The sequence below is a fragment of the Rattus norvegicus genome, chromosome 4 (genome assembly GCF_021556685.1).
Source record: "Rattus norvegicus strain SHRSP/BbbUtx chromosome 4, alternate assembly SHRSP_T2T, whole genome shotgun sequence".
NCBI classification, from domain to species: Eukaryota; Metazoa; Chordata; class Mammalia; order Rodentia; family Muridae; genus Rattus; species Rattus norvegicus.
The window spans coordinates 76688102-76710467 of NC_141537.1; the positions used below are offsets into that span (position 1 = coordinate 76688102).

The 22366-nt window shown below is 39.0% G+C and overlaps 1 protein-coding gene and 1 long non-coding RNA gene across 3 annotated transcripts in view; one reads left to right on the forward strand and one right to left on the reverse strand.

The window, feature by feature from the left end:
* The window catches only part of Cntnap2 (contactin associated protein 2), a 2247664-nt gene that overhangs the window by 1780532 nt on the left and 444766 nt on the right, over positions 1-22366 (forward strand). For both annotated transcript variants that reach the window (NM_001427648.1, XM_087658677.1), the window contains 1 exon segment: positions 11571-11698. In NM_001427648.1, the coding sequence (NP_001414577.1) occupies positions 11571-11698 (128 nt within the window).
* Positions 1378-6784, reverse strand: LOC102549132 (uncharacterized). The gene is made up of 5 exons (XR_015687226.1): positions 6510-6784; positions 5769-5868; positions 5098-5139; positions 3155-3247; positions 1378-1553 (listed from the first exon to the last, which is right to left on the reverse strand). It is a non-coding gene; the product is annotated as an uncharacterized LOC102549132 (long non-coding RNA).

Genomic DNA, 22366 nt, shown 5'->3' on the forward strand with positions numbered 1-22366 from the left:
TTATTTATTTATTTATTTATTTATTTATTTATTTATTTATATTCAAATGCTGACTGACCCCTCTTCCCAATCCCCCTTCACAAGGTTCCTCCTTCACCCCCAATGATCCCCTTTGCCTCTGAGAGGGTGGCTCTGCCCCAAACATCCCCCTTCCCTAGGGCATCAAGTCCCTACAGGATTAGCATATCCTCCTCCACTGAGGCCAGGCATGAGCCCTCTCCCACACATGTGTCTGGGGCTTCAGACCAGCAATGCATGGTCTTTTGTTGGTAGCTCAGTCTCTGGTAGCTCCCATGGGTCCAGGTTAATTGACGCTGTTGGTTTTCCTGTGGGGTTGCCATTGCCTTCAGGGCCTTAAATCCTTCTCCTAACTCCAATTCTTTACATAGACATAGAAAGGCCATTCTCTCCAACTCTTTACTATATATGTAAAGAGGCTGTCCCTCTCTGATTCTTTACTATGTACATGGAGAGACCATCCCTCTCTAAATATTTAATATGATGTGGATATATATATACATACATATATATACATATATATGTATATATATTTATTAGCATTTCTTTACTATATACAAAGGGAGGCCATCCCTCTCCAATTCTTTATTACACACATAGAGCAGCAACCCCTCATTACCTCGGAGGAATTATAAATCAAAGTCAGCCTTCTTTATATACATTGTAGAATTGTGTTTGAATCATGCCAATTATTGACACAAATGCTCATTTTGAGGAGTGATATTAATAACTTTAGTTTATATTACATGGGGCCACGAGAAAGTATCATTGTGTATATCACTGAAGTGAATATTAATAATTTCCTATGTGTTAATAATATTAAATGCATGCTGACCATATGATAAGCACAATACTAAGTAAGTTGTAGTCAACTAACTTGTTTACATTTCACCAAACATGTTTTGACAAGTAATATAAGTGAAGAATTTCCCCCAAATGGAATATATAGAAAGAAAGAACCAGAATGAACAATGTTAGTCCAAAAATAATTGAAAATCTGAACAAGAACAAAGAATGATGCTGCATTACCTCTCAGGTGACTGGAAACCCAGATACAGGGAAGTTGAGACCGTAACTTGGGTTCTACTTAAAGAAGGGACCAGAACTAGGAATTACACATGCTGTGAAAAATATGATGATGATAAGCTATCAATGGTTTTTCGTGTAAATATACAGATGGAAGCACACAATCTAAGAGTGCACCTTGATCATTTTTATATATTGGTTCACCTATAAAATCATCACTCAGATCAAGCTATGAACCATAACTCTTAGCTGATCTCAGTAAATTCCTCCAAAGAAAACTACAGTTCTGACTTCTAGAATCACAGACACAAACCATTGTGCTTCATACTTTTTCTCAATGCTATATTTTGGAGTTTATCCTTATGTAAGAGTTACTTTAATGGTTGCCATAACAACACACATGACAAATTAAAGTCTTATCTTCAGCTTTTATTGGGAAAGTGTGGTGCAGATCCATCGTCATGGAAAGGCGTGACTGCAGATGCACGAGACAGTTCATCCTATTGCCCCTGCAGTGGGGAAGCAGAGAAATGGAAGGTGGTGCTTAGGTTCATTGTCTCCTTTGTTTTCAAGCTAAGAACCCAGGTCACAGAATGGCACTGTCCATATCTACAGGAGATAGGCCCACCTAAACAAACCTTCTCTAGATCCTCCCTCATAAATATAACCAGATGTTTGATTCTAAAGTCTATCAAGTTGACAACCAAGATTCCATTACACTTCTTATTGCATGCCTGTTTTCTATTATTATGTATGTCACAATTTTTATGATCTTTTGTTGATGAACAACTGAGATGCATCACTTCTCCCATTTTTGAAAAGAAAATTGATTTAACTGGTTGTATTAATAAAGCCTGGTAATTAGACTACCCTAGTGTCTTAAGACATATAAAGTCTGTTTTAATCACTTTTTTTGTCATTGTGACAAAAATGTCTAATGGAAACAACATAAAGGGAAATAATTTATTTTGGCTCAATCTCAGAAGATTCAAAGACAACATTATTTGGTCCTAACATGTTGGCAGTAGCAAGAGACAGGGGAAAGATGTTCACTTCATGGCCATCCAGGAAGTAGAGAAAGAAAATAGGCAAATAGGAGGAGGTCAAAGGAAGACATGGCCTCTAGTACCATAATCCCAAGTGACTTCCTACAAAGTCCCACCTTATTCTTTTTATCAAGCTCCAATAATGCCATCATATGACTAATCCATTAGAGTATTCATTCATTCATTCATTCATTCATTCATTAGGTCAGAGTATCCATGACATGATCTAATTATACCTATACACATCCATACATGCATACTCAGAGGTATACTTTACTAAGTTCCTAGTAAATTTTCAATAATATCAAATTGACAATCAAACTTAACCATCCTACTACTGTTAGTTGGTGGGAATGAGCATAGAGTTAGACACAGCCTTCATAATTAAGATGTTAAGAACATGCCAATTTTCTTTTCCATTTTGCTCTTAATCTCATTTATTAGTTTAAAGATCTGGGCATGGTTTTCCACAAAGCTATGTTTAAGAAACCACTGGATGCCAAAAATGCTTTGTGGACACCCATGATGCTGAACATTTTGCATCAATATATTAAAATGTATGGTATAAAAAGCTCCTTTTCCAGAATACTGGATTAAACAAGGCTAACTATACTTGTATCCAATGAAAAGTTTCTCACAGTCATTATAATATAGTTTTAGCCCTCCAAGACTGATATATTAAGTATACATATCATTCACACATGAGATGTCAAACATCCTTTTTTTTCACAAGAGGGTGTGTTACTATTTTCCAAACTTGTTATTTTCAGAAATTCCAAATTTCAAAAGTGTCCATGATCTTTATATGATAAATTATTCCACATAAATCTTGTCTATTAAAGCCTTAAACTGTAATGTGACTGTATATAAAATGGGGCTTTTTTAGTGAAGTAACTAAGGTTAAGTGAATTTATAAGAATGGTCCCTTGATACAATTCAGTTGATAACATTATAAGATGTTGTGAGAGAGCCCCCTTCTCTCTTTTTGCACATGATCACAGAAGAAAGATCATGTGAGGGTGCAGTAAAATGCAAGCCAAGAAGAGGCTTCATCAAAAACTTACCTTAATGTCATCTTGAGATGAACTCTCTCTCTCTCTTTCATTATTGTGAGGAAAAGAGAACAGTGTGAATCTATGTCTCTTATTTCAGGGCATCTAGAGCAGAACACAACAACACTCTTGAAGAAGATTTAGGATTGTTCATCAAAATAGTGTACATCTCAAGGAAATGAAATAACTAAATACTTTCCAGGCTTGTTTGCATCATATCTTAACTACTTTTCTTTTGTTGCAAAGAGACACCATAAACAAGGTAACTTATACAAGGGAATTGCTTACAGCTTCAAAGGATGCGTACATGTTCATCATAGCATGGATTAGGAGGCAGAAGTGGCACCAGCGCAGTAGTTGAGAAGTCATAACTGATCCATGAGGCAGAGAGACCCATCAGGGAATGACATGAGCCTTGAGAACCCCTCCTCCACAAGGCCACACTTCTCTATCCTTTCCAAACAGTTCTACCAACTGAGGACCAAGCACTCAAACATATGAGTATATAGAGCCATTCCCAACCAAACCACCACACATCACTTTCTTCATTTTAGATTATTGACAAGTGGATACTCTATAAAAATCATGTGGCAATTTCTCCTTCTGCATTTTCAAAGGGGAAAGATGAATTCACTCCAAAAAACACCAGATGAAGGATTTTTGCATTGCTAAGGTACTAATACAGCTCTGAGAGATGGTGGCCCTCACTCCTTTCTTTGATGGCATGTACAACCTCTCTATTGATATTGATACACTCCCATTACTTCTGAACAGAAGATTTACAAGTTATCTAATAAGTTGGAGAACATTACTATAAATGATTTGCTTTCAAGATTGTAAAGAAAATTCGCCAAAGGAGAAGACCTTGATTTTTTTCAAATCTAATGAGCTAAAGTTTTAGAATATTCCTGAGTAGGATACTGAATTTCTGTTTTCTCTGAACCCAAGATCCAGCTGTGTGTAGCAAGCCACACAACTGAAACCCTCATGATGAGATATTCCAGTAGGTTCTTATTCCTGCTGACACAGGAGGAACCAAAATCTTTTTCCCAAAATATGTTGATGTCACATTTCAGAAAAGCTGTGTGCTTAACTGTCAATGATTGAAGAAAGAATTGGTGTGCTCCTTGTTCACAGTATCCAAAACAGGAGGATGCTGGATGTTCATATGCTACCAACCATAGCAATTCTGTTGCAATCTGTCTGCCCTAGAAGTCATAAGTGCTATTCAAGGTTTGAAAATAATAATGGCAAATTGATTGCAGATGTATGGGTAAAATGCAAATAGCTGTATCAACTCCCTATGTATAAATACTGAGCACCAAAGTCACTGTGAGTTCTACCAGGTTGATTTTTGCATTCTCACATCAACTCCAAAACAAGAATGTAGAGATTATGTCTACTCTCTCAATTCCCATTGAATTATGAGCCACTGAACTTTTTTTTTCTCCATCTCCCCACCAGAGTTTCCTGTCACACTCATCAATGGTTTCCACATTTCCATGCCTAGTATGTCTGATGATATTTTTGATTCCAGACATTTTACAACATTTAACAGAAATGACAATTTTTCCCTCACAGATGTTTTTGCTCTTTCTCATTCTCATTAGTCATAATTCTTTTGGGTTCCTTCCAAATTTCAGATCATTTATTTTGGATCTCCTTGATTCATCTTTCTCCCTTCATGCTGGATTCTGATAGCAAACTTAAGCCCCTTTCCTGGCTGCCTCTGAGTCTCAGTGCCAGTTCCTAAATGTCAATTTAAAGGTTTATTTTTATTTGAGCCATCTCACCCTAAAGTGTAATGTTTTTCATTATTGTAGCCAAGGGGGTGTGCCTTCTGCAGATGTTTCCATCCCTCAACATCTTCAAGATATTGATAACATAAAAACAAATATTGAACATCTTAAAAGCATCACATAGTTCAAAGCCCAGTAAAAGAAATTGGTCCTTACCTTCAAACAGGTCTTTTGTGTCCACTTCAGAAGCAAAATGGCCTGTTACAATGAAGAAGGAATGGCAAAGTATATATTTTTAAAAAAACTATGAAGTGTGTATAGAAAAGATAAGGACAATCAATATGAGTAACGTTGCCATGGATTTGTGTTATGTGGAAGGGACTTTAAGAGTGGCTAGAGGAAGAAAAGGAAACACTTCTCGGTTAAAAGTAAAATTCTTGTCTCATTGGAAAATAGCACCTGTCAAGATGGGGAAATCCACAAAACAAAAACTCACAGCATACCATCCTCCCTTCTAGGACCAAATGCATTAGGATAGATGCTCTTTTACTAAGCAAAGATTGTGGTGGAAAGGACTGTTCATTATTTTCATGGGGAGATTCATGAACAAGCTACTAAAGAACTAGAGAATTATTTTGGTCCTTGACAATTGAGTGAGGAAGCCCAACATTAAGGACTTCTCTCCTAGAAGTCATTTCTAAAGAATGAAACAAAGACAAAATTGGATAAGTGAATTTTTAATAAAGTCAGTATATAATAATATTCTCTGAAGATCACCTAGCCACACCCAAAAATCATTCAGCCAAGAGAAAGGAATGTGAATTAAGCAAAAGGCAGTCAAGGTGAAATGGACACACTGGCAGAGAGCAAAGCAAAGAACTGAGTACCTCTGCTCACTAAAACGCTTGTTGAGGTGTGCACGACAACTCCATTCTTTCCAGGATAGCATGGACTTTAGGCAGAAAAACTGCATTCCACCTTGTTAGGCTACAAAAGGAAGAGAAACATCACACCCTATAACTGTGGACCTTAGCTTTAGGGCAACCACAGGTTGTACCAGGCAGCCCAAATCTCTGGAAGGTTGCAAAAGGGCAGTCAATTGGGTTTACAGTCAGTGCTTTAACCTTTTAGCTTTGTGCCCAAGGAAACCCCTAATCATGGTTCCTCTTTAGCCTACAGTTACAAGCCCCAATCTGCTTCACTGTTTTTCACTTGTTTGTTTCCTTGTCTTTTTGTTGGTGGTCTGTTTCATCTGGAACTCAGAATATAGGCCAAACTGGTCTCAATCTTGCTTCCTCCTGCCTCAGGAGAAAAGATGATTTTAGACATAACCTACCATGATCAGTTCTCGTTTACATGTGCCTATGTTGTCACAGGCAGTTCTGAGGAATGCTTGCTGATGTGTTGGCGTTTGAAAGGCAGAAGATCCCATCTTTGAGAATCTACCTCCTCTCTCAATTCCCCATCCCCTTGCCTGCCTTGACAGAAGTAAGAAACTCATTCATACCAGGATCAGATAGATAAAAATTAATACCCTAAAAATAGCCTAGGTTTAGGAAAATTTTATAGGCAAAAGAGAAGTAATAAATTGGGTTTCTCCAGGGTATGAAATAGGTTTTCAGAGATACCTGAATCAGCTGTGTCAGTATCATTTCCTTCTTCAAATGATGCCAGAGAAACCTGGCTGTTCCTAGAGAAGTCTGAGAGGTCAATAAGAAAGACTGATTTTTATAGACATTGGTGTAGCCTTCACTAAGTCCCTATCACCGCTTGAAAAAGCAGCAGTTGGACTGAGAGAGTGAATCAGATTGCTTGGCCATGTCTTTTGGAGTCAGAGATAAAAAGCCCAACTGAACTACATCATTCTAGAATACTCTTGTCTAGTTTTAAGATGAAGGTACACAGAGGGGCTAGCCATGGAAACGGCCTTTCCTTTCAGAATTCTGTGGAAAGATGATGAAGGCTGCCCTTTGTGGGCCACATGTAGAACATGTGAAATGAAGCCAGTCGGGAACAACTTTTAAAGCATCCCACTAAAGGGTTGTGGGAAATACCTCACTCAGTAAAGAACTTTCCTTTCAAGCATGAAGGTCAAAGTTTAGATACGCAGCACTGGAGAAGAGAGATAGGTATATCCCAGGGTTTGATGGCCAGCCAGACTTGGCCAAGTTCCAATCTAGTAAGAGACACTGTCTCAAAAATATCTGAGTGGATGCCATCTCAAAAACTATAGCTAAGATTGTTTTCTCCAAATTTCTAAATTCCCTCAAATCCGTGTGCACACATGCACATGCAAACATACCTGCACCTGCACAGCTATATACAATAATTATGTATGCACACAAAAGAATCTCTCCAAAAATCTACCCAGCCATACTCAAAGGCCAGTGAGCCATGAGAAAGAATATGGCCAGGCAAAAACAAATCAGATAGCCAGGTGCATGTGACATTCCAAATTTTGTAACTTTTTTCTTCTTAAACACATGGGAGAAATACTGAGAAGACCAGGTTATTTGGAGAAAAACTGAGAAAAACAGGTTATGCCTGTATTTGAAAGATATTCCAAGCCAAGATGAGGGATGCTTTCCTGTCAACCAAGGAAACCAAGTTTTGAGATGCCAGGCATTGACCATGACTTGCTAGATATTCTGAGACACAGAAATTGACAGAAGGCTGATTATCAAGTGTTCCCTCTTGCCACAAGTAAACCCTCTTGCCACATAAGCAACTCTTGCATAGATTAAAATACAAACATAGATGAGCAGATTAAATTGTTGGTAGTTCAAAGCCATCTTCTACTCAGTGAGACAAGCTTTCCTATGGAATAAAAACAATACATTTCTGTGTCACTTAAAGGAAGTCAATTGAAATTCTTTCTGGATAACTTGAGAAATATAAACATACATCTTCTCTTCAAGTTTCTCTGGAAGTTTCTATGTTTCTATTAGCTCAGCTACTAATCAGTGGAGGACATAAAACCAAGCACTTGTTTACTCCTTACCTAGTACCTGAAAAATGAAGGAAGTTGTTAAGTAGATCATTTCCCAATGCTCCTTCCTGTTCTGGGAAAACCCTCTAGGGCCAGGAAGGCCTATCCTCAGTGGGTTCACATCACAAAGGGCCTCAAAGTAGTTATCTCCCAAGGACCACACTCATAAAAAATATTCATGATTTTATGCACATAGAAGTATACCAAATCTGTTCCAGTAATAATTACTTGTTGTTTTAGAATTAAGAACATAAAAGCATAATCAAAGAGCCTAATAATTTCACACCTAGGTAGAGAAAATGTCACCCAGGTAAAATTAACCAATTTTCTGATAGGGAACATTTTAAAGACTTACCTTTAAGATGTAAATTTTGTATATCTTTTCCATTTTAATCATATTTAGATTTTTTATTGAATATTACCTTGTAAAGAAATAAAATCTTAATTAAAGAAAGTTAAACTTACAGAAGTGAATTGTTTGAGATTATTCAAGGAATTCAGTATAAATAAGGTTTTCTTTCTCATATTTCTCCCATTAATAATAAACTCATTCTGATGACTGTTTTAGAATTATTGTGGGTTAATGCCTATGTGTGTTTGTGTATTTTTCCAATCACAAATACATGAAGCCAACTACCTTTAGTTACCTACTTGTGTTTATTTTATAAGGTTCTATAAAACAATATGTCTGCCCTCAGGGAGCTTGCATTCCAGAGAGGCAAATTAGAGAAAACCATTTTGCATAAAGCCTCAAAATGATGATAGGGGCTTTTCTAAGAGACTCTAAATGAAACAGATAATTGTCCAGCATTTATAAAAGGTCTCATCTATTCCCACTGAAAAGAAGTATTTGACTCTGTAATTACTTTCATTTCATAGGGGACATAGTCATGGGTTCTAAAGATCTAGTTGTGACGGGTGTTTTCTTAATTGTTCTAATTGCTTTATAGGGAGCACTATCATATAGCATTGAGGAAGTCTCAATAGTCAGTGGTAACTGAGGACATCATTAGAAGTGTTCAGAAACTTTTACTTTGCTGTGTGTTAGGCTCAGCTGTTTTCACCTTGTGGCGATCCAGCTATGCTGCAGTAGCTCGTGTGATAGGTCCTGCATACCTATACATAAGGACCATCGAGGGACTGGCAATGCTGCTCTACCTTGGGATGATGACATATCCCTGGGGAACATTCTGTCACCTCTGCCCAGTCTGGTTATCTCAAAGAGGTCTGGGAACATTATTCCCTCTTCTGACATTATTCATAGGGATCCAATGAGAAAAACAAAATCACAACAAATCTAATTAAAATATTTAATTGTGGTTTATTATCAATTCTAGGCTCAAGCAACATCTCCGTCTATATTCTATAAAATAAAATGAATGGGCCAATGATCTCAGCAGAAAGGGTTTGCTTCATAGGCAGGAAAGAACTGCAGGAAGCAGAAACCAACAGAAAGCAGATGGATCCTTGCAAAAGTATCCTTTCCAGAATTAAAATAGAGAAGGCTTGCTTAGCGTGCTGGCTCAGAGGAATTCCCCCTCTTGTTGGTGGCTGGAAATCTCCTTCCTAGAAAACTGGCCTGTACTATTCTATGGCAGTTGGCACAAGGAAGTCCATGCTGGGACAGCCTGATCTGTAGCCTTAGTCCAAACAACAGCCTCCCACACATTTCTTCGACAGCCTCACTGAGGTATTGCTTCTGCCAAGAGGATGGGCAAATGGTTTTCTCATCATTCTCTGGCAAGTTACCCAAGTCTCCCTAAAAGCTTCCCTAAGAAAAAGTCATTTCTCTCTGCCAGGATTTACGGGACAGACTGCTAAAATGGGAACTTTCATAACATCTGGAAGCAAAACAAGCTCTCTAGAGTGAGAATGCCAGTGTTTGTTTTTACATAAAGTTTTTGTAAATATGTTTTCACTGAGCTAAGGGCAGGACTGAGATGCCTGTCTGCAGGCTTCTTTGTTGTCTCCACAGGCAGGGGACAAGCAGCTGAGTATAACCCAAATTCCTCAGGAAAGCTTTACTGGAGTAGAACAGTTCAAGGATGGACCCAGAGACTCAAGTTTTACTTCTGTAGCTAACAGTTCTGGTAGACCACGCACGAGTCTGAGTCAGAGCTCATCTGAGTTGGATGGCAGAATTCCTCTACTGTACAAGCCCACCATCACATATAATTAGTGTATTATGCTAACAAGATAAATAGTACTTAATGTCTCCCTAAATTAGATTGACCTCAATCTCTAAAGGTCATTGATTCTAACCAAATTATGTTTGCATGTGAAATTTTACATATATATATATATATATATATATATATATATATATATATATATATGAGGTAAATCCTTTTGAGGTTAACTGCTCTCTGGGCAAGTGATGAAAAATCTCATCAGAAAAATCTGTGCCGGTCAAAACGCCTACTGCCATCTGTGGATTGGTTTCCATAGGCAATATGGGATCTGATATTCTTTTTCGTTGTATATTTCATATGTATCTCTTTGCAACTTTAAATTCAGTGGACTTCTATTCAGATACTTGACAAGAATAGGTGGAGAAGGTAACTTTTTCATGTTATCTAGGATGATTAATTTTTTTATTGGGATTTTTCTGACATAGCAAAGAATATCAGTTTTACAATTAGCTATACCCTAGGAAAGCATCAACAGATCAGATAGTTCCTCTAAGCATAAGCAGATCTAGTTCTCACTTGATGTGGTATATGAGGGCATAAGGGTAATTGTATGTAAAACTCAGCAGACATTCTTAAATTTGGGACATCATGTGTAACTTCAATATGTAAGATTAATTGAATGTATCTTGAGAAATTATTTCACCTATAAATAAGAATTACACAATAAGGGTATAGTCCAACCACACCCAAAAATATCTAGGCAGCACTGATTGGATTTAGTGGTTAAAAAAAAAAGGACATAAAAATGGGAGGGACATGAAGAGTTAAGGTAGAGCTGGGAGGAGTTAGAGAGAGAGGAGGTGAGTGAATAATATGATCAAATTCATTGTATGAATATATTAAATTCTCAATAATTAATAAAAATTTATGTAATTAAATGTAGGTATGGGATCAAGTTAGAAGATATGGAACAGGGTAACTGCAGGGTACACAGAATAACCCAGGCAGAAATCCAAATGTGGCCAGCTCCACTCCTTATCCATAGAGCCAGGTATTTATGAAGCACCTGCTCTATCCTGGAGACTTTCATGAACTATTTCAGTCCTTCAAGTAAATATGGAAAGACCAGGAAACAAAAGATGTCCTGTATTTAGCTGATGCACAGCAGGGAAGAAAGTCTCCAAAGGAATTGCTTCAAACCAATTAAAGAGACAAATATTTCTGTTTGGTATCTCATTCTGGTGACTTTGTTGAACTTTCCGTTAACTCTGCATGTGATCACCTGTGGTGTATGTGGTTTGGTCTAATTTCCACCTAAAAGAGCGAATGGCTTATTAGTTACAAGTTCTGGAAATCAGAATGTCAGTTCTATTTTCCATCAGATGGCCATGCCAGGGGTGCCTCTGAGACCCGCTCTGAGCAGTTACTGGGGAAGGAGAGCAAACTCTATTTGGGGTTTTACTAAGTACATTTCTGAACAACTATTAAAAATGCCAGTGGTGATCAGACAACATAAGCTATAATTCTAACACAGCCGCCACATGTTTTTCTGTCTCCCTGTGATTCAGGAGGAAGGATGCTGGCTTCTTATCCTACAAAGATCACCTGCCAGTGAGCCAGGTGGTGGTTGGAGATACTGACCGACAAGGCTCAGAAGCCAAGCTGAGCGTGGGTCCCCTGCGCTGCCAAGGAGACAGTAAGTTTGCCCAGCAGCTGTGGCTTGCACTTTCTTATCACATTGAAATAGTGTTTCCAGGCTGCTCAGAAGATGCCAGAAAACATGCGTGTTTTTTTTTAAAAAATAGGACCAATAGAGAGATACATGGATCTTTATTGCAGAAGAGAGTGTGTCCAACATAGAAGCCTCAATTCAGGCATAAGATGCGAATATCCATCTTCCTCATCTATTCATATGTAACAAGTTTGACTACCTAAGCTTATGGTAGTATAAATAGCAATGCTAACAGCATAAAAGTGCCACTCAACAGCTGGGATTCCACTGTGTGCTGCTGTTAATACCATTAGCATGACTATTTATATCACCATAAAACTGAGTTTATGGTGATATAAATAGTAGCATTATAGCTTAATGTATTATTGTAAACTTGGATTATGGCCATATAAAGTTTGACATTATAGCAATCAAACTCCATCATCATCAAAGCTTGATGGTCCCTTAAAAGGCAAAGATTGTTTCTGTAACGATGTCCTGCTTTCAGGCTTAGGCACCACAGAGAGGAATTGGGGGCTGCTAGCTTGGACAGTGGGAGGTAAAAGAATGAGCATGATGGCCCCACCTAATTAGGGGCACCATTCAGGTTTTATGTTGTTTGATACCCTTCAGTGTGCTTTATGTGCAGTGCGAGGGGAACAAGTGGAAGGTTGCTATGGGGATTCAGCAATGAGCATCCTGGGCATCATTTCCCTCTATTTTCTGCACATGTGATTCAGGCAACACTCCTGGGAATTCTGTGCTTTTTGTGGTTGTATTCTAGGCAAAGGGAAACCTAGATTCCACTCCCTCGATAACAGGCTTGCTCAAAGATCCCAGGCAAACCTCTCTATTATATCAGCTGTAGTAATGAGAATACCACCTGCATCCCGATGCCTCCTGGGGAGGCTATAAAGGTTTTTAGTGCCCAAGTTTGGATTCCTCTGAGCAAAGCATTATGTGAAATGGAATATTCTTTACAACTTCTATAAATCAGTGGACAATTAGGCCTACTCAATAATAGATAGTTGCATCCACTCAAAGTGGTGTCCAAAGAAATGTGAGGAGGCACACTTAGCAGTTTTCTGCTTAGTTATTTGGACAGTCAGAGGCTGAAAGGAAGCGATGCTCCTAATACAAAAGAGGGGTGACATTTAGACTGATCTTTCTCTTCTTACTTTGGAAAAAAAAACACTACCTACAGAATTGGTCAGAAAGATCTTTATGAAGTCTTGGCTATAAACAATAACACTTTATTTGTGTATCTAGACTTAGTAGAAGAGCTCAGTAAGATACTTGGTTTCAACTCATTAGGAAAAGATATTGGCTCAGAACAGTAAACAATATGTATATTAAAAAATATGCTAAGAAATGAGCTATCATGGTCTTTATAGTAAGACTCTTGTATATTGTATACTGTAAATAAATTTTGTTCTGTCATAATTAATTATTAATATATATGTAAATACCTCTGGTTTATTAGTTCTAATTCTGAATTTCACTTTGAACTAGAGAAAAGTTCCAATTAAGTGGTCGATTGACTTAGTACCTTAAATACCCGTTTTACTGTAAAGAGAAGGTTATATGTTAGAGTATATAATTTTTATACCTAATATATTATTTAGCTAATATGAGATTGATTTCCCTTAGAAAATAAGTTAGGGATCAGGAAGAGTTTATCATGAGTGTTCTCTACGCAGCACTTCACTAGGTGATCTGGCAGTAGGAGAAGGTAGTTCAAATGTCTTTTGAGAAATTCACATGAAAAAAAGTGTTAGAACCTACAGATGTTTTATAATTTAATACTAGGTTTTCTGATATAACATTATTATAGCTGATTTCTCAAAAGGAATGATAAAAGGTGCATTTAAGGTAGGAGTCTGTGTGCATACATGCATGCATGCACACGTGCCGGCTAGATGCTGATTCTGGAGTTCTGGAATAGCTCGCTCTGTCATTGTCTACATTGGAATAGCGAGGAAGTAGACTCTAACACCAGCGGTAGGACAGTTAAACTTGCCAGTAAGCGTGAGGGAAGACAGACAAAAAGTGAAAGCTTCCTTTTACCATGCATGCACATGTGTGTGTTTTTTAAGTAGGCTGACACCAGAAGGTGAGGCCCAGATTTATGGTGAATCTTCTGACCCCAAAAGATACAGTCAAGTAAAGTTCCTCACAAGAGTGTCCTGAGGCTTGGGTTTGAGTTGATTCCAGATGCAGGCAAATTAGATAGACCCATCACTAAGGAAAACTCCATCCAGGGGCAATGCACAGTTTTTATAAAGTTAGGATGCTGTAGTTCAGAAAATGCCTTTACATCATACTTTACCCAATATTTAATGAAAATAGAAAAGAAATTATGTGAAATACTCTTATATTTGTGAGATATATTCCTTCTCCCCAGAAAACTGAAACCGTTGTATGGAGTTGCTCTGCTCGAGAGCAGTCAGCAGTCATCAGTTTATGCTCCAATTTCCCTTTAAGAACCTTCTAACGTGGGCTAAGCCACAACCAAAGATTCCATGTGGACTGTATTTCCCAGGATTTCGACTTGCCCAATCTCCTTGAACACTTGCAACTCCATGTGCAGCACATAAAGCAAACATTCAAACATTGGCATAAATGAACAAATTATTTCTTTTCAGGTGGCATTTACATGACAAATTTCCAAGTCGCCTTGTAAATTCCCTGAAGTTGGAACAGAGACTAGGAACACAAGACCACTATTGATTTTTGACTCCATGTTTTTCCTTCTGCCAAAAGCCAGTTAAATTCAAGTGTCTTTGAAAAACATTACTCAGCTCGGGGAATTAGACAGATGGCTCAGTGGTTAAGCACATTCGTCTTCCTTGAAAACTACTCAGGTTTGATTTCTAGAACCTACATGGAAGCTCACGACTCTCTAAGAACTCCATCTCTAAGAACCTTTGACCTGTCTGGACACCAGGCACATTTGTGACTCATAGACATATTTACATGCAAAACATTTACATGCATAAACTAAATCTACATTTTAAAAAAAAATATTGCATTGTGTCTCAGTCTGATACAAGCCCCACCCACCCACATAATGCTCAAAGGATTGGGTTCATGAAGTCTTTTAGGCCTTGTGAATTCATGCCATTGTTTATGGAGATGAGCTTGCTTTAAGATCTCTGCAGAGCTTCAGAAAAATTTCACAAATGAATAGCTACCCTCTCTGTTTCCATCTCTCTGAGGAAAACAAAAACCTACCACCCCATCGCACAGCATCAGCTACCCTCTAAACATGTGTGGTGCATTAGGTCAGAGTTCTAGGCTAACTTACAGAGAATGAAATACTTTCTGGGAGCTTTGTCCAGCTCCTTCAAGGATGCAGGTGATTTCCTCATGCCTACTGAGTTTCAACTTTCACTCTGATTGATCTGAACTCATAGACCCATGTAATCAAAGTGCTAAACCAAATCGGTACCTTCCATTTACGGCTGTCCTGTGCCTCCTACTGCACCGTGAAATACGTAGGCCTTGACAGGGTGGCTGCTGTTGTTTTCTCCTTCAAATCCATCCAAATAGAAACCTCCAATCTAAATAAAACTGAAATGTGACCGGTAATGGATGGCTTGCTTTGATAAAAATTGCAGAGAAATTACACATCTCTCTTAAACTACAGGTTTAACATAGGGAAAAACAAGGGAACCAGGACTCAATATCAGAGTAGACATTTATGCAACTTAGATACGAGCACATCCTCTGAGGCTGCTGGGAAAATTTCATGAACAAAAGAATCCGTTTTTGAAGACAGAAATCTTATTCTACTGTACATAGTGACTATAATTAATTCCAGGAATATAGGATTTGCTGGGTAATTGTTTTGCTCTCAGCCATATGAAGTGAAGATTTACCATCTTGCCTCTAGGGATATAGACTTTAAGCAATTAATTAGGAGAAAGTTTGCTACAAAGGCAAGCCTTTTCAATAAACCTAGGCAGAAACAATTAGAGGCATGTGTTACTAGAGACTGCTTCCCATCTATGCCAGAAATGGCTCAGAAAAAAGGAGCTAACAGGCAGGACACTGGAGTCACAAGGCACTCTTAAGATGCAAATGCAATTTCTTTAAGTTTCAGAGGTAACTGGGAGTCAAATATGAGAAAGCAAGACAGGAAAGATATCCAAGCCCAGGCTGAAGGCACGGTGACAATAATGACAAAGGCCAGTGAGAAAAGAGGTGGTGGTGGAGTTGTTGCCACATGACTATGGACATTTGTTTGTTGCAAAAGGCATCATCTATGCCGGAGTATTGGAAAGGCCACACACTCTGTTTGCTGCAAGAATTTTGCAATCCACGAGTCTGGCCTGCTGTTCCCTCACCCAGAATTAGCACACCCCTGTCTGTACACTGAATCACTACCTAGAAAACATTTCCAGTAGGGTTCAGTGGGCTGGACAAGGGGAGGAGGAAAAGCCAGTTTCCTTGTGAAGAGATAGCAGCTCCCCAGGCTTCAGAGAAAGGAGAAAGATTGTTTGTCTCCCTTTTGCTTTGCTGCCTCAGGGAGGCAAAAGATAAGAAAGGGAAAGGACCCTGGTACAGGATCTGAATCTAAAGGAAGCCTTTGTGTTCAGTCATTCCTTGATTCTTCTCAGTCCCGGCCCCTGTGAGGTGGTTTGCAAATTTATTTCACAGCTAAGTTTACAAAGGTCCGTGTGGTTCCTTTAGAATCCTCTTATCTACCACATTCCATTAGACTTGAGGTGAGGATTTGAATGAGAAAGAAAACATGTCTCTTATGTTCTTGGGGGTGCATAGGTCTAACATTTACCGGGAAGGCACTGAAGATAATCTTTCTCCTCTCAACCTTAGAAATCATTTCTTACAGCATTCTATGTACCTAAGATCTTCTGGCTCCATACCTAGCCAGAGCTCACCAAGATCCCCACCATTCTCACCCCAGTGCCTGAACTAGAATGTTCCATACTGTGAAAGTGTCTCAACTACCCGCTTCATCCTCAGTAGTAAAGGCTCTACTCTCTCAGGGCAATGGAAGAAAATTTGGTAGCATATAGCATTCTCACCAGACTAATTCATTCTAAAGTGTGGCTGATGGCCCTGAGGAATGCCTAACTAGACAAAGGCAATCACCGAGAAGCAAGAAATATTGAGGTACAAGAAGTCTCCAATTTCTTCACCTGGCTTACTGAATTACCGAGAATAGGCTGGACTTGCAATACCAGTTCTGAAACTTCAAACATCTTAAGATAATAAACTCATGCTACTTGAGTTAAGTAGCTTCTTCATCCTTGTGATCTTCTCTCCTCAATAGTGTGAGAACAGAGAAGACTAGTGCCCTGACTGCTCTTTGAGAGCCAACTTAGAAATTACATAAATCTCTTTGCCCACATACCCACATGGTTTAAAACTTACCCATAGGTGCCAATCTAACTCTGAAAGTGACTAAGAAGTCTTCCTGTTTGGCCTGCAGGAGGAAGCAGGTATATGCTCTGTTTTCTTCCCACCACAGCAGTGTCTTCTGACATTGTAGGCAGATCCCAAGCTAGCGAAAGAGAAACAACTGATAATAGCTTCTCTCCATCTTCCTAACAAGCTTTATTTTGTGATTCTTGAGCTCTAACACTTTATTCCATCAAATGGAATAAATGGTGGCTGAGAAAAGGAGGTTGGCCTTGTAGCAGAAAGATGTTTAAGGCACTGAGTGAGAGACTAGAACATGGATAGGTCATTTCAAAGTTTTTTCCCATGCTTGCAGGCATAAGGAGGACAATATAGACAAAGGATGCCTTGGTTAAGATCAAATCATTACAGGTTCACTTTGTCTGAGTTAAAGGATGCTGAGAGTTAAAGCAGAGGTGGGAGCTCATTGTCAAATCCTTGGACCTGTTGAGGAAACTTGGCTTTTTCTCACTTCCTTGACTTCTCTCAGGTCAGGTAACCACTTAGCTAAGCTTTTCTAACATAGGACTTTAGAATGGGTACTTCTTATTCAATTGTTAGTTTTCTCTATGGTTTGTTGGCACCCAGTACAAAAGTTCAAACCAATGGCTTTCTTTAAGTTTTATTATACTGAGGTTGATTCTGGGAGTGGGAGATAAAAAGAGTAGCTAGGAAGAGTGTGGTCAACTTCAATTGTAGTAGAGATGAAATATTTCCCAGTTCTGACTGTCAACTCCTCAAAAATAAAAAATATCTGATATACTTTAATGTCCTCAGCAATAACACATGCCAGATGCCTAGAAACTATTTGGAAGTTAAAAACATACATCAAGATGGATATAAAATGATGTAGCCATGTTTGATCATGGAGCCAGATTCTGACTTCACAACAGGTATGAACCCAAGTAGCGAAATTGCAAAGCCGTGGACTTTGCAATTCTCTTATGGAATTCCGGATCCCCAGAAGCTATTTTCCTAAGATTCTTTGCTCCCTCATTGGGAGCTCTTAACTCTTTAAGGACTTCTCTTATGTAACACTCTTTGCTTCTGGCTTGCCTTACTTCTTGATGCCATCACCATGCAAAGTTGTCTCCTAACTCAGCAGAAGAGAGAATTACCTGTGGACAGTCTATGTAAGGTGATAGTGGCATGTATTAGAAGATCACCTTCCTTCCTTCTCCAACCCTACCTTGTTATTAACTAAGTCTACTACTTGGGTTTTCCCTATGTGGATTTTTTTTCTATAATGGTAGTCTTCTCAGAATAAACATTGAAGGATCAACACCAGAAGACATTCCAAAATGTATAAATTTGTTTACTAGTAGTAAAAAATCCTAACAAGATGCTCCAAAGTTTTTCCTTCCATTCCCATTTTTAAGTTTATTTATTTTTATTGGTTATTTTATTTATTTATGTTCCAAATGTTGTCCTCCTTCCTTACTTCCCCTCCACAAACCCCCCTGTTCTATCCCCCATCCCCCTGCTTCTCTGAGAGTGATCCCCCACCCACCTACCCACTCCTGCCTCACTGCCCTAGCATCTCCTTAAACTGGGGCATCGAGCCTCCACAAGACCAAGGGCTTCCCCTCCCATTGATGCCAGATATGGCAATCCTCTGTTACACATGTTGATGAATCCATGGGTCTCTCCATGTGTACCCTTTGGTTGGTGGTTTAGTCTCTGGGAGCTCTTGGGGGGAGGGGGTCCAGTTAGTTGATATTGTTCTTCTTCCTGTGGAATCCCCTTTGGCTCCTTCAGTCCATCCTATTTTTGTACTATAACAGTATAGGCACATACATTCAAGGCACATACATGTCCATGTGTGCATGTACATACATACACACACACAAACACATTTTAAGTATATCTTAAACCAAAAACAAAGAACCTATTCTCCTATGGGTAGATGAAAGAGTCTCAGAAATAAGACAATGCAGATTTCTCATTTCACAGACACAGATGAGTGAAATAGATCACAGAAGGTTCAGTGACTGGTCCAGAATCTCGCTCATGGTTTATGACAAAGCACAGATACAGAGAGCTTGATACTAACCCATGGCTGGGATGAATGGTAGAACCTATGAGGAAGATTAGACTAATATTCTGAGCTTGTCTCCTGCCTATGAATTTCTGAGTGATAGCATCATGTGGTATGAGTCCTAACCAAACCTACCTACTATGAGCTCAAACTATCCGACAACCTTAATTTACAGTCCACAAACATGCAAGTCAGAAGGCAAGGGCATAAAATATGTAGCTTCTCATTTTCCCTTTGCTTTCATTTCTAGCAAAGACTTTCTGTTTATTTATAGCTTATATTTTTAACCCCGTGTTTTTCTTCTCAATCTCCTCTACTATTACCATTGGGTGTTTGCAAGTACAGAGCTAACAAGGCTCTAGGAAGAACCCAAGACAGTGAAATTCTCAAGCTCACAACCTAGACTCATTTCCCATTAAAGAATAAGCCCCAGGATGCATCTGAGGTCAGGTCCAATTAACATAGTCAGCAATTCATGAAGTGGAAGAAAGCCTTTGTTTCTATCTTCCAGTCTCTTTGGTAACTTTCAAAAATTAGAAATGATGGACCATTAGCCTGGGAGGAATGAATGCTTTAATATTATTTGATCATTCCACTTCAGCTTCAGCTGCGAATTCACTGTTGAAATGGAAAGCAAAATAATTATAATTGGAAAAAAATAGTCTATTTTGTAGCTATATTGTGTGTGTGTGTGTATGTGTGTGTGTGTGTGAATATGTATGAAGATGTACATTTGTGTATGCATAACTTATTTTCTGGTTCACGATTTCAAAGGCTGCTTATATTTGAAAGAACAGCATCCCTTGAGGTAATCAGGATGAGGAGTGCTTTCCAGGCAGGACTTTGCTGATGTGGCTGGCTGATGAACCCCATGACATCTTATTCTCTTCTTGTATAGTCATCTCTTCCTAAACTGGGTACTGTCTACAGAAGTGACAGCATTCCCACTTACAAGGAAGAATTTATTTTCCATAACTTGGATCCCCATGGTCAGATTCCTCTGCTGAACTTCTCTCACAGATCTCACTATTCACAAAAGAGAACAAGACTTTACCTATTGATTTTATAACTTCCTGCTGTGGGACACTCTGGGAATTGAGAAAAACAGTAGATAAAGATTTTAGCCTATTCCAGGTTGCACTCCAAGAACTAAATCCTACTGGTGGCCTTTATTGAGAAAAATGACACATGACCCCTGGGATCAGTTGCCGACAGAGCAAATTTTCTTACAAAGTTGAGGCAAGGCTGGGAGTTTGAATTACTAGAGGGAAACTGAGCTTAAGAGCTCAGAATCATTGTAGAATGATGTTGTACATCTTTTTTAAAATTACTTCATAATTTCATACACATATCCGGCGAATTTTTGATCACTTTCATTCCCCCATTACCTTGACCAAGGCTGTAGTATTCTTAGATTTTACCTATGATATGAGCAGAATATAAACTCTGACCCAGATTTGGAGCAGAGCTTGAGATGCTCCACAGAGTGGCTGCCTGCTCAGTGATCGACCATACTTAGAATAACAATGCACAAGGCAGCAAGAAGAGGACATGCTTTGAAATCAAGCATCCCTCGAATCAGATCTCAGCTCCCTCTAGGCACCTGCACCTTTGAATAAGCTCTTACCTCCTCTGGCCTTCTACTGTCCACATTCAGCCTTACCTCCACTGTAGATGAGGAAACCAGAAATCTATCAGTGTTTTTCTTAGAGTCCCAGTCTCCTCTACTATTCCAAAAATGTCTTATTCGTAACACTGATAGTTGGGTCTCTGAAAGCATTAATAATCTACACTTCCACCCTTATGTTATCATTTCATTGTGTAGAGAGCAGCAGGTTCAATATCAGACAATAGAGGCCTGTCTTACGACTTTATACTCTAGTTCATACCTTCCACCCTTGTGTATTAGTTACATTTCCTGTTACTCTGACAAAGGCAACTTAAAGAAAACAGGACGTTGAGGTGGTTAGTCATGTGATTCCTCAGGAGGCAGGGCCATGTTAGTCTTCAGCTGCCTTCTTTGACCAACTTGAGGAGCCTAGCCCATGGACTCCAGCTTCCCGGGTTAAAGTGTACACCCTCTTGCTTCAGTTAACTTAATAACTAAATAATTTCTAAGCTTGCAAAGAGGCTTGTATCCTAGGTGATTCTAAATGTAGTCTAACTATAGATACTTCCAAGCCTTCCTCCTTGACTCTGTACCTATTCTTAGAGAAGCCTTACCTTGTGAGCTGTGTTTGAGCATTGGCAGCTAGCTAGTCCTTTTAACATGGATGCACAGGGACAATGATCGGAGTTCAGCAGCACTAACTGACCCCTAGGACTGTGCTATCTGTGCCCACAGCCTCTCCCGTTTCTCCTTCACTGGCTCCTACTTGTCCCCCTTTTTGCTTACCATCCCTTGTGAGTGCCCCTCAGAGGATCTGGAGGATCCTACAGAACATAGTATAAACCCAACAATGTATACTATATTAGTTTGCCAAGGAGTAGTCTCACCTAGCTCGGGGCTCAACAAACACTCTCCCTAAAGGACCAGGAGGACATTGTGTAGTTTCTGTGGGCCAGTGATCACTGTCAGAAATCCTCAGGTCTGTCACTCAAAAGTTGCCACTGGCAATGTGTAAACCAAGCAGCGTGGCTGGATGCCAATAGCATTTTATTGATGCAAACAGGTGACAGATTGAATTTGTCTCAAAGGTCATAGTTTGCTACCATTGGATCTGCATGTTTGAAAACTGAGATTTATGTGCAATTTTTAAAAAAGTGTATAGAATTGTGCCAATGTTCTTTTGCTGTTTTAATGCAGATTTTATGTTCTAATGTAGTTTCTAAACCCAGTTATAGTAACTACCACTCACTGCTATACTTTGAATGAGGATGTGTTCTTCCGTTAAGCTATATCCCTATTTTCCTCCACACATTTGTATTTCAACCTGCATCCACACAGTGTCATACATATACTCAGCATCTATACAAAGCAATGTATAAAAAGCATTTCCTATACTCCTGTCTTAGGGCGACTGAAAGGAAGGTCTCAATGGCAATGTAGCCATAAGTCAGACATGGTGAAACACACATAAAGCCACAACACTTAAAGGACAGCAACAGGAGGATAGTGTTCAGTGCCAGCCTGGGCTACTTAGCAAGATCCTGCCTCAAAACAGAACAAAACAAACAAGACAAAAACC